This window comes from Macaca fascicularis, chromosome 18 (assembly GCF_037993035.2).
Source record: "Macaca fascicularis isolate 582-1 chromosome 18, T2T-MFA8v1.1".
Lineage (NCBI taxonomy): Eukaryota > Metazoa > Chordata > Mammalia > Primates > Cercopithecidae > Macaca > Macaca fascicularis.
In genome coordinates, this window is record NC_088392.1 from 63522461 (window position 1) to 63538920 (window position 16460).

Genomic DNA, 16460 nt, shown 5'->3' on the forward strand with positions numbered 1-16460 from the left:
ATTACACCTTAATACAATTTTGTTAAATATAGATAGAGCCTCAAAGGCAACATTCAAAAGGAAGTCGCCCTCCTTTTCATATCCTTAGTCCTGCTCTCCAGAGACAACGACCACGCAGTGTCTTCTAAATTCTTGCAGAGATTTTCTAATACATTTTTAGTTTTCTGTACAGTAAATAAGCCTCTTTCTTTAGTCTGTCTTATAATCAGTCATTAACTCTCTCCATAATTAAGAAAGTGTAATCTGGAATTTTAGCTGGTGGTTATGATCACCTCTGAGGACTGATGGGAGAGGTTCCATGGGGGCGTACTGTCCCCCTCCCTCAGGAAGCAAGCTAAAGTCCAACTGAAATGTGAGTTTAGGAAAAAACGTCCTATCATTTGTAAGAAGAGCGGACATTTATGGAATTCTTTTTATCCTGTCTCCGGTAAAAAAAAAAAAAATCGGTCCTTCATAACACTTTCTAGTATAGCTACTACTTGTATCTCACCACAGCGATCCCCAACCCCCGTGCCGCGGGCAGGTATGGGTCTGTGGCCTGTTAAGAACAGGGACACACAGAGGCAAGTGAGCCTTATTGCCTGAGCTTTGCCTCCTGTCAGATCAGCAGCGCCATTACAATCTCATAGCAGCGGGAACCCTCTGATGAACTGGGCATGCAGGCGATTTAAACTGCACTCTCCTCGTGAGAATCTAATGCCTGATGATCTTGATAGACGCAACCCGGTAGACACGGTGAAGGTCCCAGAAGAATCGCCCACACGCCTGCCCACTGGGAGGAGGGGTGGAGCCTCGGGAAGATCACACCCTTTGCAAGGGGGAGGAGCCTGGCCTCTCCTGTTCCTGTGTGGTGACCCCGAGATTCAATTTGTGAGATGGGGGCCTGTTAACGGGAACCCCTCTGGCTTTGCTGAGTTTTTTTTTCCTTTTTGCCTAATAAATTCCATTTCCCCTCATCCTTCGAAGTGTTTTTGTTTTGTTTTGTTTTGTTTGAGACGCAGTGTTGCTCTGTCACCCAGGCTGAAGTGCAGTGGTGCGATCTCGGCTCACTGTAATCTCCAACTCCCTGGTTCAAACGATTCTCCTGCCTCAGCCTCCTCAATAGCTGGGATTACAGGCGCCCACCACTACACCCGGCTCATTTTTGAATTCTTAGTAGAGACAGGGTTTCACCATGATGGCCAAGCTGGTCTCGAACTCCTGATCTCAGGTGATCCACCCGTCTAGGCCTCCCAAAGTGCTGGGATTACAGGTGTGACCCACCATGCCCAGCCCAAAGTGTCTTAAAATCAATCACAACTCTGCCTTTGACTCAATAGACCAGCCAATAGTAACTTCAATGCTTTGCAAAGCTGCACTGACTGACTAGGCATGTTTTGAGGACAGGAGGAAAACGGACTGAAGTATATGTGAAATAAACGTGTGAAAATCAATTCTACACAGAGCCAATAAAATGAGTTGTATGGAAATTGAGAAGATGAAATAGCATTTTAAGGAGGGTCATTTTCTGTACCTGTCTGAAAGAGCAATCACTTTAGGTATGTTCATATTTAATTAGAAATACTACTCATTTGCACATTAGATTCCAACCTAACAATGAGCCAAACTACATCTTCATCAAATACAACATAAAAGTGAACACAAGATTTCTAACTAGTCCTTGTGTTATATTTATTAGACTAAGCCTAATAGGAAAACACTTCCAAAATTTCTTAACACACACATTTGCCTTTACAGTCTGACAATCAAGTACAAGGAGTTGTATCTTCTCTCATTTTTAAGTTCTAGCTCCTTATTTCCATGCCTAAAACTGAGAGGCTTATCCCTTAAAGTGGACAGGTATCATTAACTTCATTCTTTACTAATTTCCACTGCTCTAGGCTACCACTAAGGAGTAGCCCAACTTAAAATATGCATCAACCTAAATTAGGAAAAATAAATGCTTCACACAAAAACATCAATGACAGATTAGCATGAGCATTTTAAGATACCTATGGACATGAGGAAACACACAAATTTCAATTATTTCTATTGTGACAAAGTCACAGGTATGTACTAACACAATGTAATACTGCATGGTTCCATAGTTTGAAGCCTACATTCATAGCTGAAAGAAATTCTAAGTTTTAGTTAAAGCTTAGTAAAGATTTTCCCCCTCATCTGAATTCACAGACTCCAGGTTGTCTCTTTTATAAAAACTACTAATATAGGCTGGGTGCAATGGCTGATCCTTATAATCCCAGCATTTTGCAAGGCAGAGGCAGGAGGATTTGCCTGAGCCCCAGTAGTTCAAGAACAGCCTGGGCAACAGAGCAAGACCTCATCTCTATTTTTTTAAATAAAGTAATTTTTTTAAAAACTACAAATATAATTAGTGTTCACTGACTATGATTACTAAGTAAATGAACACAAGCATTCACGTTCTAGAACTATTAAGACTTCAACGAATATTTAGAGAGCACAGAAATAGAATTGTGGCTGTAGCTGGCAGGGGACAGATTAAAGTCCATGGATGTGGAGAATCCCTGATACACTCTAAGAAGTAATATCCAAGAAACACACTTTACCACTAAACTGGCTCCCAAAAGGGCCCTGAAGAAGTAGTGTAGTGGAGTTCCTTCAGTTATCCCAGCACAACATAATTTGCTCTCTGTGTCCTGAAGAGCCATAATGTACAAATGGCAATCTTAAGTATCTAAGATCATGTTGCTAAGTATGTTTTCTCTCTGCAATATATTTTTTTAACCTGTGGTGTTATTTATGTACTGAATCTTTAAGAACTATATCCAATGAAAAACTGATATACTCGAAGTACTGATAGTCTAAAGTGGTTAACTTCTTCATAAAACAATATAATAGTAGCTATCAATAGGCCTAAATTTATATTATTTGGCTCAATAATCTCCTTAGAATTTATCCTAAGGAAAAAAAATACAGTAGGTTTTGAGATAATCAGTACATAGGTCATTAAGAACAGTTTCCAGAGTCAGATAAAGGCTCAAATCCTCACTCTGCCACATACTAGCAGAAATCAGGCAAGCTTCTTAATCTTCGTATAAAATGGAGATAGCACTTTCTTACAGTACAGTCACAAGGATGAAACGAGATGATGAATGTAAGGCACCTAAAAAAGTGTCAAGCATGTTAAGTGCCAACAAATGGTATTAGTAGAAAAATACTATGTTTAAAATCAGATTCACTGCTCATCATCTCTGTTAGAAGAAAACAATGTGAGCAGTATGGTTAAAGTTTGTAACACCAAAAGAGGGTCTGATCCGCTAGCATGGGATTCCACATAGCATGCTCCAAGAAGATGCATAGTCCCAGGACTATTGGATCCACTGGTTTTATCACGTATCTTGACTCAGAAACCAGGAGTCTAGTAAAATTTTAGAACAGCCTGCAAGAGGTACAGGTGAAGTACAAACATAGAGGCAATACTCTATGAATATGGGATTCCATCCTCCAAGACTCAGCATACTAATTGAATCAAAAATTTCCATATGGTACTATGTCCCCAATAGGACAAACCCATAGATCAAGGAATTAAGGAGAAGCAGCATGAATGGCCCCACTTATCATCACTCACAACAAAGACTCACCGGAGGACATTTTGTTTCCCATTTCTGCCCACAGGAAGCAAACACTTCCACCAGAGGACAAAGCAAGAGTTCCTACAGACACTAAAAACAGACACTAAGAGTTGGGTGTGGTGGCTCATGCCTGTAATCCCAGGACGTTGGGAGGCTGAGGTAGATGGATTACTTGGTCAGGAGTTCAAGACCAGTCTGACCAACATGGTGAAACCCCGTCCCTACTAAAAATATAAAAAATCGGCTGGGCGTGGTGGCACATGCCTATAATCCCAGCTACTTGGGAGGCTGAGGCAGGAGAATCACTGGAACCCAGGGGGTAGGGGTTGTAGTGAGCCAAGATCGCACCACTGTGCTCCAGCCTGGGCGATACAGCAAGACTCTGTCCTCAAAAATAAATAAAATAAAATAAAATAAAATAGACACTATGGCTGCACTCTGGTTCCTTATAACCATGATCCAGCAGGAAAGAGAAGAGTAATTATCTTCGGAAGAATAACTGACTCCCATCATCTGGAGGAGGTAGGGTCGCTATTACACAATGGAGGCAAAAAGAAGTATGTGTGGTGAATCCATGTGATTCAGAAGATTCACTTAATCTTATTCACCTCCTTATATTTCCTTGCCCAATTGTAATGATAAATAGACAAATGTAGCAACCCTGACCTCAAATGAAGATGGTTATTAAGACCACAGATCCCTCAGGGATGAGGGTCTGGTCACGTTATCACTTAAGTTAATGAAGACCAGTATAGCTGGTAGTTGAGGGTGAACAGAATCTAGGAAGGGAGAGTGGAAGAGGGTAATAATTAGTATCAGGTGCCACCAGAAACCAGCTGCAGCAGTAGGGACTGTAGTTCATCGTATTAACCTCCTCTTTGTTTCCCCAAAGAAGAAAACCATGAGAATCCCAGAACAGCTGATCTCCAACATGTATGAAGAAACAGATCCAAGTGATGCAAGGAGTAGCCTGTGACGAACCACGACAAGGAGTGATATGTACTGTCCTAACTAGCTGCTAGGAATGATATTAGACAGCCTCCATTTATCAGTTCCCTCAGGCTTCCCTCAGCTGCAGAGGATCACCTTGCCCAAAGGTAACTTTCCCAGGGAAGTCCACATGCAATGACTGAACAGAGAGTAGGAATTAAACCCAGCCAAACATGTTAGCCCATAGTGGGACAATGCTGACAGGCCATATATGCTCCAAAGTTCTCCACTAGGTTGGCTAAGGCTTTATTGGGCCTGCATCTAGTTCAAACTCTTACCTACTCTCCTTTCCTTCCATGGGTATTTATCCCTATATATCCCAAATTTCATCTCAGCACCTGCTTCCAGATACTGCAACACATGGCTATTAGGCAGATTTGTATTAATTTAATACACTTAAGTAAAACTAGTATTCCAAGAATATACACCATGTTTATCTTGTTTCCCATACCTCCAACAGTTCCCAGTTTGATAAGTGCCATCATATATCACTGAATTGCTATCTTCAATGTCACATAGTAACTTATATATCTAACAGGAAATAACTAAATGATTTTTTTTTTTAAAGTTAAGAGAATAACCAGTGCACGAATGGCCAGTACAACTTACTTGTACTGAGGAAGGCTTCGGAACAGTGGTTACCACAGTAGTTCCTATTTGTGCCAATTTTTTAACAGGTGTCACTGCCACTTTCTTGATTAATTGTGAGCTAGAGTTCTTGGCGGTGGAGGGGAGCAAGATAACACAAAGTCATTAGCGTTAGTAATTTAAAATCAGTACTATAGTGAACATTAGAACACTTTATGACAGCAAATGTATTTGTTATGACTGGCATTATAACCTTATGTGTTTTATGCACATTCTGTACTACAAACCTAACTGAACTGATCAGCTGCCCAGATGACACTCATTTCATATTTCTAAGGTGGCAACTGATTCAATAAATAACCCATTTATCTGAAATTTCAAACTAAATAAATATTACAGTATTCAACATTAAAATATTAATCTTGACTCTGGTTCATACAGAAAAAATATAGATTCTTATGTAATATTTAATTATAAACAAAAACCTGCTAACCTCTATTCTCAACCCACAGTCGTTAAACCAAAATACAAAGGGAAGGAGTAGCTATTATTGACAGATATGGTAACAGAGAAAATGACTGTTTCAGGACCTAGAATCAAATTAGTAGGGCACAAAAATGAAAAAAACTGGCAGAGAATGATTATTACAACAAAAAACAATGCAATCTGTCATTACAATGAGCCTGAGTCATCAATAAAATGCTAAACTACATTCAGCATTTTTTATTTAAGTAAAATACCCATTTAAAAAAATATATATATATATATTTTTTTTTTTTGGAGACAGAGTCTCTCTCTGTCACCCAGGTTGAGGTAGAGTGGTGTGATCTCGGCTCACTGCAAGCTCTGCTTCCTGGGTTCACGCCATTCTCCTACCTCAGCCTCCCGAGTAGCTGGGATTATAGGCGCCCACCACCATGCCAGGGTAAATATTTTGTATTTTTAGTAGAGACAGGGTTTCACCGTGTTAGCCAGGATGGTCTCGATCTCCTGATCTCGTGATCCATCCACCTCGGCCTCCCAAAGTGCTGGGATTACAGGCATGAGCCACCGCGCCCGGCTCCATAAAAATGTTTTTAACTCTATCAAACACGATAAGCTTCAGTTATCTACAAAGATCACCATGAATGTAAAATAAGTGGTTCTAACAATGCCAAGTTAATGAAATGCAGCAGATATCTGTACTTCTTAAAGATAATTTCTATAAGATACAAATAAAAATGAATACTATAGGCCAGGTACCGTGACTCACACCTGTAATCCCAGCACTTTGGGAGGCCAAGGTGGGCAGATCACCTGAGGCCAGGAGTTCGAGACCAGCCTGACCAACATGGAGAAACCCCATCTCTACGAAAAATACAAAATTAGCCAGGTGTGGTGGTACATGCCTGTAATCCCAGCTACTCAGGAGGCTGAGGCAGGAGAATCACTTGAACCTTGGAGGCGGAGGCTGCAGTGAGCCGAGATCGTGACATTGCACTCCAACCTAGCTAACAAGAGCGAAACTCTGTCTCAAAAAAAAAAATTACTATTTTATCAAAAATTAAAATTAAAGCAGAACAGGGTAAGCACAGTGGCTTACACCTGTAATCCCAGCACTTTGAGGCTGAGGAAGGCAGATCACCTGAGGTCAGGAGTTCAAAACCAGCCTGGCTAGCATGGCAAAACCGTGTCTCTACTGAAAACACAAAAATTAGTTGGGCGTGGTGGCAGGCACCTGTAATCCCAGCTACTCGGGAGGCAGAACTATTATATTCTTTCCATTTAAGATGCAAATAGGCCAGGTGCGGTGGCTCACATCTGTAATCCCAGCACTTTGGGAGGCCAAGGCAAGAGGATTGTCACGAGCCCAAAAGTTCAAGAGCAGCCTGAGCAACAAAGTGACACACTGTCTCTGCAAAAAGTAAAATTAGGCGGGCATGGTGGTATGCAGTTGTGGTCCCAGCTACATGGGAGCCTCAGGCATTACCTGAGCTCGGGAGCTTGAGGCTGCAGTGAACCAATTGAGCCATGTTCACGCAACTATACTCCAGCCTGGGAGACATAGTGAGACCCTGTCTCAAAAAAGATGGAAAGGCCGGGCACGGTGGCTCAAGCCTGTAATCCCAGCACTTAGGGAGGCCGAGACGGGCGGATCACGAGGTCCGGAGATTGAGACCGTCCTGGATAACACGGTGAAACCCCGTCTCTACTAAAAAATACAAAAAACTAGCCGGGCGAGGTGGCGGGCGCCTGTAGTCCCAGCTACTCGGGAGGCTGAGGCAGGAGAATGGCGTAAACCCGGGAGGCGGAGCTTGCAGTGAGCTGAGATCCGGCCACTGCACTCCAGCCTGGATGACAGAGCGAGACTCCGTCTCAAAAAAAAAAAAAAAAAAACAAGATGGAAAGAACCCTCTGAACATTCCTTTGAGGACATAAAATCTGAATATGAAGACTGAATTTACTATTTTGGCAATTATCAGAGGACAAAACCAAAAATCTTTATTAAATTGACATACTCAAGGGAAGCTGACTTAAAAAGCTAAGCAGAATCATGTCTTACATTATTGTTTACTAGCAAACATATACACAACATTTATATGAAAATTACAGCTGAGAAAGAAAGATGAAAAATATTTACGGTATATTACCGGCACTGTACAGATTTTGACTGTTTGAGGATTCGCTGGTACTGCTGGCCTTGAGGTTATGTTACTTGTCGTCTCGGCTCTTGTTACAGCTTGCTGAGGAGATACCAACATCAACTGACCACTGTTACTTTTAATCAACACGGTTCCTATATTTAAAAAAGGAAAAAAAAGTGACCTCTGAGCCAATAAATACAGCATAACCATCACATATTTTCTTCTCCCATTTCTTTCAACACTTTAAAATGATGTCTTCAGTACATAGTGAATTTCATGTCTGCTACTTATATACAAAAATGAACAAATGTTTTTACTCCAAGCTATTTAAAAATGTAAAATCTATGAATACAATGAGATGTTCCTGAAGAAAGCAAAACACTTTTCCTTCATGACATCAAAACTATCTATAAAGCTACAGTAATTAAGATGGTGGGGTTAACGGCATAAGACTGAATAAGCTGACCACTGGAATAGAATAGAGAACCCCCAAATCAACTCATGCAGATATGTCATATCACATTTTCCTAAAAGGCTCTGTAGATTCATGAGGAAAGGAGAGACTATTCAGTAAGTGGGGCTGGTCAATTAGCTGGTCTATATGGAAAAGATAAAATTTGAGAAAGAAAAATATATATAAATGTGAGCCCTTTAAAATTATCTCCCCCAGAGAGGCATTAAAATGAGACAGCAATTAGGTCTTACTCCCCTTTGCTATGTAATCAATCCTCTCTTGAAACTGCTTGCTGTAGCCACAAGTAACTTTAAAGTAACCTAACAACGCCACATGCCAGATAACATAAACCACACTCTATAGTTCAACAAGGTATAACCAATCAATGTTATTTCTGCAAACCAATGAGGATTCCTGACAAGTAACTCTTTTTTTTTTTTTTTTTTGAGAAGAGTCTCGCTCTGTCGCCTAGGTGGCTCACTGGGCTCACTGCAACCTCTGCCTCCCGGGTTCAAGAGATTCTCCTGACTCACCCTCCCAAGTAGCTGGGATTACAGGCATGCATAACCATGCCCGGCTAATTTTTTTATATTTTTACTAGAGATGGGGTTTTGCTATGTTGGCCAGGCTGGTCTCAAACTCCTGACCTCAAGTGATCCTCCCACCTCAGCCTCCCAAAGTGCTGGATTCCAGGTGTGAGCCACCACACCTGGCTGACAAGTAACGTTTTAATCAACCCACTCTTTATCCCCTTTTTTGCTTTTAAAAACCTGTTTGTTACAAAGGCACTCCCCAAGACAATTTGTGTGTCCTGGGAAGCTGTACTCAACGCTGGCCCAAACAAACTCACTATATTAATTTTGCCTCAGCTTCTTTCTTTTAGGTTGACCTTTCAGATGCCTATTTCACACATATTCACAAAAACCAGGTGCATTAAGAATATAAAAGTAAAAGGTAAAGATTTTTAAACTCTTAGACAACGTAGAAAATTATCTTTCTGCATGCCTGTAGTCCCAGCTACTTGGGACAATCGCTGAGGCAGAAGGACAGCTTGAGCCCAGGAGCTCGAGGCTGCAGTGAGCTATGATCGTGCCTACACTCCAGCCTGGGACACAGAGCAAGAACCTGTCGAGAGAGAGAGAGAGAGAGAGAGAGAGAAAGGACTTTCTGAAATTGGGATAGGGAAGAATTTCTTAAAGTTTGATAAACTCAACTATATTAAAAGTAAAAACTGTTACTCAGCAAAAGACACCATCAGGTAATGAAGTAAAATTTTGGTTCACATATATTCAAAGGATGAGTATCCAAAATGCACAAAAGAAACACAGACGCCAAGGACAGGGAAAGGTAAATTAAGACCACACTGAAATATCACTTCCTATCTACATAGACGAGCAAAGATTAAGATGACCAATGGCAATACCAAGGGTTAGAGAAAAGTGTATCAACAGGAATTCTAGTATCTTGGTGGTGGCAGTACAATTTGGTACAACTACTTTCTTCAATTTTACATGACTGTGCAAAATTTATTTCCATTTGCGTATCCTGTAACTCAGTATTTCTAACCTAAAGTAATTCTTGGCCAGGCTTGGTGGCTCATGCCTGTAATCCCAACACTTTGGCAGGCTAAGGCAGGAAGATCTCTTGAGACCTGGGGCTTGAGACTACCCTGGGCAACAAAGTGAGACCCTGTCTCTACAAAAAAAAATTTTTTAATTAGCCAAATGCAGTGGGTGTGTGCCTGTAATCCCAGCTACTCAACAGACTGAGGCAGGAGGCTCACTTGAGCCCAAAAGTTCAAGGATGCAGCAAGCTATGATGGTGCCACTGCGCTTCCGCCTAGGTGACACAGCACAACACTGTGTCTTAATATAAATAAAATCTTTTTTAAAAAGTCTTTTGTGTAAAAAGGAGGCACAAACAAAAATATTCATAGCTGGAGTTCCATTTTCAGAATGGTGGCAAGAGGATCTCTACAACCCTGTTCCCCAGTAAAATAGGCGTAACTGGTGAAAATTATTTTTATAAAACAACCATTCAAAGTTTTTGGAAACTGGCCAGGCATGGTAGCTCACACTTGTAATCCCAGCACTTTGGGAGGCCAAGGCAGGCAGATCACTTGAGGCCAGGAGTTTGAGACCAGCCTGGCAAACATTGTGAATCCCCGTCTCTACTGAAAAAGACAAAAATCAGCCGAGTGTGGTGGCAGGCACCTGTAATCCCAGCTACTACTCAGGAGGTTGAAGCATGAGAATCACTTGAACCTGAGAGGCGGAGATTACAGTGAGTCGAGATCGTGCCACTGCACTTCAGCCTGGGCGACACAGAGATTCTGTCTCAAAAAAAAAGCGTTTGGAAACTGTCCTAAGGCATACAGAAAATGACTACAGTTATTGGAGATCTGCTAAAACTCAGTAAGAATAACAAGAGTATGTGGCCTTTGAGCTGCAACCAACTCCCCTCTTTCCCTTCTCACCTCAACATGACAGAAATTCCATTCCAGGGAGTGTGGCCAAGAACACAGGCAGGGCTCCCTCTCTCCTAACCTCCCAATCTAAGGCTATGTATGTTATCTTCCTGGGAGGAGCAGGTCAGTTGCATTTCTCATCTACCAATCCTCACCCCCATCCCAGCTACATACTGAAGAGGATAAACTTGAGACAGGTGCATCCTAGAGGTTCAAGTCTCCCTTCTTTCACCCATTCCCATTCATAAAAGGAAATCTGTCCTTCAAGGACAGCACACTGGAACACTTAGAACTCAAGTGTCTCATCTCAGCTCTTTCATAAGGTGGAGGTTCCATGTTGAGAGAGGTGAGCAGAAAAGACCTGAGTACTGCCCACACCCAGTACCCTATTCCTAGAGCAGGGACATTACTCAGAGAGAAGAAAGCCACAGTCCCGACCTCTGCTCCCAATATCTCCCTAAATGAAATGTCTTTACGTTAAACAGAGTGGAGAAGTTCAAGGCTAAAGGCACCCTCAAATACAAAGTAGCAATTAAGAGGAGGCTGTAGCTTCATGAGACATACAAGCTAAACCATAAGTCTACTAGTTTACCAAAGAAAACCAAAGAAACAACTAAGAAGGGTCCTCCTTGGGTCAGAATAAACCTCAAACACTGGCCTAAAAAAATTACCTCTGTAAAGGAGCCCAAATTTAATTGGATCAGACTGTGGAACAAGTTAGGCTCTAGGGCAATGTTGAAAACAACAGGGCAATCAGCTGGCAATGAGTGGATCCTAATAGCCAGATGTGATACCAGCATAAGCAGACAGCTTAACAGAGACATGAGACAAAGAGACAGAGAGTCCTGCTAAGGATGACAGTGCTCATGTTCAAGGATGTGCCCTCTAAAAAGCAACATCAGCAGCTGCTGATTGTAGCAAAAGGAGACCTCACTAAAACAGTCCACATAGACATTTTTAAAAAATCAAAAAACAGTAACACACCCAATGGAGTGGGGACCAGTATTAAGAGTTGCTACACTATCGTTAACAACTATGACATGTAAAGAAACAGAAAAGTGCGACATAAACACAGGGAAAAGCAGGCAACAAAAACCACCGGTGAGGCAGACTAGATGTCAGATTTAATAAATGTCAGAGTAACAATTATAAGTATATTCAAATGAATAAAAGGAACCATACTTAAAGAAGTAAAGGAAGGTGTAATACATCTATAGTATCACTAGAGATAAATATTATTTTTAAAAAACAGAACCTCTGTCACTATAGTAACAAATTCACAAGAGATTCAAAAGTAAACCTGAACTGGCAAAAGAAAGATCAGCAAACTTGGAGATAAATCTATAGAAATTATGCAATCCAAAGAACAAAAAGAATGATGAAACATAAACAGATTCTCAGAAAACATGGAACACCATTAAAGACACCAACATAGGCATAATTTGAGTACCAGAAAGAGAAGAGAGAGAGAAAGGAACAGGAAAAAAAAAAAAAAAAAATCAAAGAAATAACAGCTGAAAGCTTCCCAAATTTGAAGGAAAATAATACAGACATCAAAGTAGCTCAAGAAACCCCAAGTAAGGTAAGTGCAAAGAGAGCCACACCAAGACACATAGTAGTAAAAATGTTCAAAAACAAAGAAAAAAGGAAGGCAAAGACATTTAAAATTTAAAAACAGGCTGGCACAGTGACTTACACTTGTAATCTCAGCACTTTGGGAGGCTGAAGCAGAAGGACTGCTTAAGTCCAGGAGTTTGAGACCAGACTGGACAACAAAGCAAGACCCCATCTCTAAAATTAAAAAGATAAAAAAGTTTAAAAGGTAGCCCGGTGTGGTGGTGCACACCTGTAATCCCAGCTACTTGAGAGGTTGAGGTGGATCACTCGAGCCCAAGAATTCAAGGTTGCAGTGAGCTATAATCACACCACAGCACTCCAGCACAGGCGACAGAGCAAGACCCTGTCTCCAAAACAATTAAAAAAAAAAAAATTTAAACTGAGAAGATTCATTAGTAGCAGACAGTCCATACAAAAAACACTAAATGAAGTTCTTCAGGCTGAAAACAAGTGACCAAGGCAGTAATTCAAATTCACATGGAAAAAACAAAGAGCACTGGTAACTATGTAATTTGGCAGTATGAATGCATTATTACTTCTCCTTTCGTAATTGGTTTTAAAAAACTATTGTATAGAACAATATGTATAGAATTATATCTTTGGAAATTTAACATATAGGAATGTAAAACTGTTACAAATAGAAGCACAGAGGAAATAGGTGGAAGAAAAGCTGTATTGTACTAAGAAAGGTACTTCAGATGGTAGCTCAGAAGCAAAGGAACAAATGAAGAAAATCCAGAAAAGACAAATAAGGTAATGTAACAAATGATATAAACATGTCCTTGCTCTCTCCTTCCCTCAGCTTTTTTGTTTTTTGTTTTTTTTTGAGATGAAGTCTTGCTCCATCACCAGGCTGGAGTGCAGTGGTGCAGTCTTCTCGGCTCACTGCAACCTCCAACTCCCTGGTTCAAGTGATTCTCCTGCCTCAGTCTTCTGAGTAGCTGGGATTACAGGCACACGCCACCAGGCCCAGCTAATTTTTGTATTTTTAGTAGAGTTGGGGTTTCACCATGTTGGCCAGGATGGTCTCGATCTCCTGACCTCGTGATCTGCCCGCCTCGGCCTCCCAAAGTGCTGGGATTACAGGCATGAGCCACTGCACCCTGCCTCAGTTTCTTTAAAATACATAAAATTATGTAACATAATCATTATAATAAAGTATAGCTGGGTTTGTGATATAACTAGATGCAAGGTATAAAGTAATAATTACATACACACACACTCACAAACACACAAGCAGAGGAAAGCCGGAAATGAGCTTAAAGAGAGGGCTTCTTTGTCTCACTGAAATAAGTTAATATACACATGAAGGAGATTCCAATGAGATTCATCTTGTAAGCCCTAAAGCAACCTCTAAGAAAAACAAAAACATGTTGAAAAAATTACAAAGGATAAGTGTTACCCTAGGGAATATTTGCTTAATACAAAAGAAAGCCGGAAAAGTATAGAGGAAAAAGTAAAAGAAACATATAGGAAACAAAAGTAAATGGCTGGCCTAAGTCCAACTATAGTAACATTAAATGTAAATGTGAATGTACAAAATAATCCAATCAAAAGGCAGAAAGTGTTGGGTGGGACAAAAAACAAAATTCAGCTATATGCTGCCTACAAGAGACATACATTAGACTCAAAGATATAAAAGAGTTGAAAATAAAAGACATCATACAAATAGCAACCACAAGAAAGCTGTAGTGGCCATACTAATATCAAAATAGACTTTAAACAAAAGATAAAGAAGGGCATTTTGTAATGCTGGGGCTAACAGATCAACACGATGTAACATTTTAAGCACATATACATCACACACAGAGCCTAAAATATATGAAGCAAAAAGTGATAAAAGGAAAAATAATTCAACAATTGCTTGGACACTGCAATGCCCCACTTTCAATGAAGAATAGAACTAAACAGAAAAGCAGCAAGGAAATCAAACACTTGAAAAAACTACAAACCAACTAAACCTAACTCACATCTATGGAGTGCTTCACCTAACAAAAATAGCATTCTTAAGTGTATGCAAAACATTCTCCAAGACAGACCATATACTAGGACACAAAACAAACCCCAATAAACTTTTAAAAATTGAAATTATATTAGGTTGATGCAAAAGTAATCACAGTTTGCCACTGAAAGTAATGGCAAAAAAACACAATTACTTTCGCACCAACCTAATACAATGTATGGTCTCCACCTACAATGGAATGAAATTAGAAAACAGTGACAGAAAAAAAAAAGTGGGGTAGCTCACAAATACGTGCATAATAAACACATTTCCAAGTAACCAATGGGTCAATGAGAAAATCACAAAGGAAACTAGAAAATACTTTGAGATGAATGAAAATGAAGATACAACATACCAAAATCTATGTGACGTAACTAAAGCACTATTTACAGAAAAATGTACAGCTAATAAATGCCTGTCTTAAAAAGGAAGAAATATCTCAAATCACTAACAACCTTTCCCCTTAAGACACTGGTAAACGAAGAGCAAAATAAAAACGAAAGCAAGCAGAAGAAAAGAAATAATAAAGATTAAGAGCAGGGGTAAATACAGAACAGAAAAACAACTGAGAAAAATCAACAAAACCAAAAGATGGTTCCTTGGGAAAAAAAATAAACAAAACTGACAAACCTTTATCTAGAATGACTAAGAATAACAAAAAGACTCAAACTATTCAAATCAGGTGTGAGGCCAGGCATGGTGGCTCAGGTCTGTAATCCCAGCGCTTTGGGAGGCCAACGCAGGCAGACCATCTGAGGTCAGGAGCTCAAGACCAGCCTGGCCAACATGATGAAACCCCATCTCTACTAAAAATACAAAAAAATTAGCCGGGCATGGTGGCACATGCCTGTAGTCCCAGCTACTCAGGAGGCTGAGGCAGAAAAATCACTTGAACCCAGGAGGCAGAGGTTGTAGTGAGCTAAGATCATGCCACTGCACTACAGCCTGGGCAACAGAGCGCAACTCCATCTCAAAAAAATAAATTAACAAAATAAAATCAGGAGGGGGGCATAAGTATTATTATACAAATAAGGATTATAAGGGAAGACTGTAAACAATTATAAACTAATAAATTAGACAATTTAGACGAAACAAATTCCTAGAAACACATAAACTACTGAAACTGACTCAAGAGAAAAACAGACAACCTGAATAGGCCTCTAATGAATGAAGATATCGAATCAAAAGAGTATCTGCAAGAAAAGCCCAGGTCCAGATGACTTTACTGGTCAATTCTACCAAACATTTAAAAGAAAATTTAATGTTAATCCTTCACAAAGTTTTCCAAAAAATAAGAAAGTGGGGAACATGTCTCAACTCATTCCATAAGGTCAGTATTAATGATACCAAAAACAGACAAGGACATCATAAGAAAACCAAAGGCCATCCCTTATGGATATAGATACAAAAATTCTCGACCAAGTACTAGCAAAATGAATCCAGCAATATTTTATATGCATTATATGCCATGACCAAGTGATAATTATTTCAAGAATGCAAGGGTGGTTTAGTATCCAAACATTAACTACTATAAAACACCCTATCGATAGAATGAAAGACAAAAATCACATGATCATCTCAACAGATGCAGAACAAGCATTTGACAAAATTCAACATGAATTTCTTTCAGATAAAAAGACCCCCAAAAAAAGAGAAACAGAAATTTCCTCAACCTGATAAATGGATTTACAGAAAACCCACAGATAACATCATACTTATTGTGAAAGTCTGAATTTCTCCCTAACATCAGGAATAAGACAAGGATATCTAAGATGAAGGATAAGACAAGGACGCGCACAATCACTATTTTTGTTCAACATTATACTCAGCGTTCCACCAAGGGGAACCGGGCAAGAAAATGAAATAAAAGGCATTCAAAGCAGAAGGGAAGGAGTAAAACTATTTACAGATGGCATGATCTCATAAGATTCCACAATCTCAGTGGATGCCTAAAACCTCAGACAATATGGAACCCTACATATTATGTTTTTTCTATATATACATACCTATGATAAAATTTAATTTATAAATTACACACAGTAACATATTTGCAACACTAATAATAAAATAGGATAAATAATAGTAAAATATAATTTAAAAATATGCCACCAGCATCACCACTCTT

The 16460-nt window shown here is 39.8% G+C and overlaps 1 protein-coding gene across 5 annotated transcripts in view; it reads right to left on the minus strand.

Moving 5' to 3' along the window:
• The window catches only part of TAF4B (TATA-box binding protein associated factor 4b), a 164133-nt gene that overhangs the window by 121641 nt on the left and 26032 nt on the right, over nucleotides 1-16460 (minus strand). For 4 of the 5 annotated variants that reach the window (XM_045378313.3, XM_045378311.3, XM_065533974.2 and 1 more), the window contains exons 2-3: nucleotides 7802-7947; nucleotides 5193-5300 (exon numbers count right to left, since the gene is read on the minus strand). In XM_045378313.3, coding sequence (XP_045234248.2) covers nucleotides 5193-5300; nucleotides 7802-7947 — 254 coding nt within the window. The remainder of the gene's footprint in view (nucleotides 1-5192; nucleotides 5301-7801; nucleotides 7948-16460) is intronic. The other variant, XM_065533972.2, reaches the window with a different exon arrangement.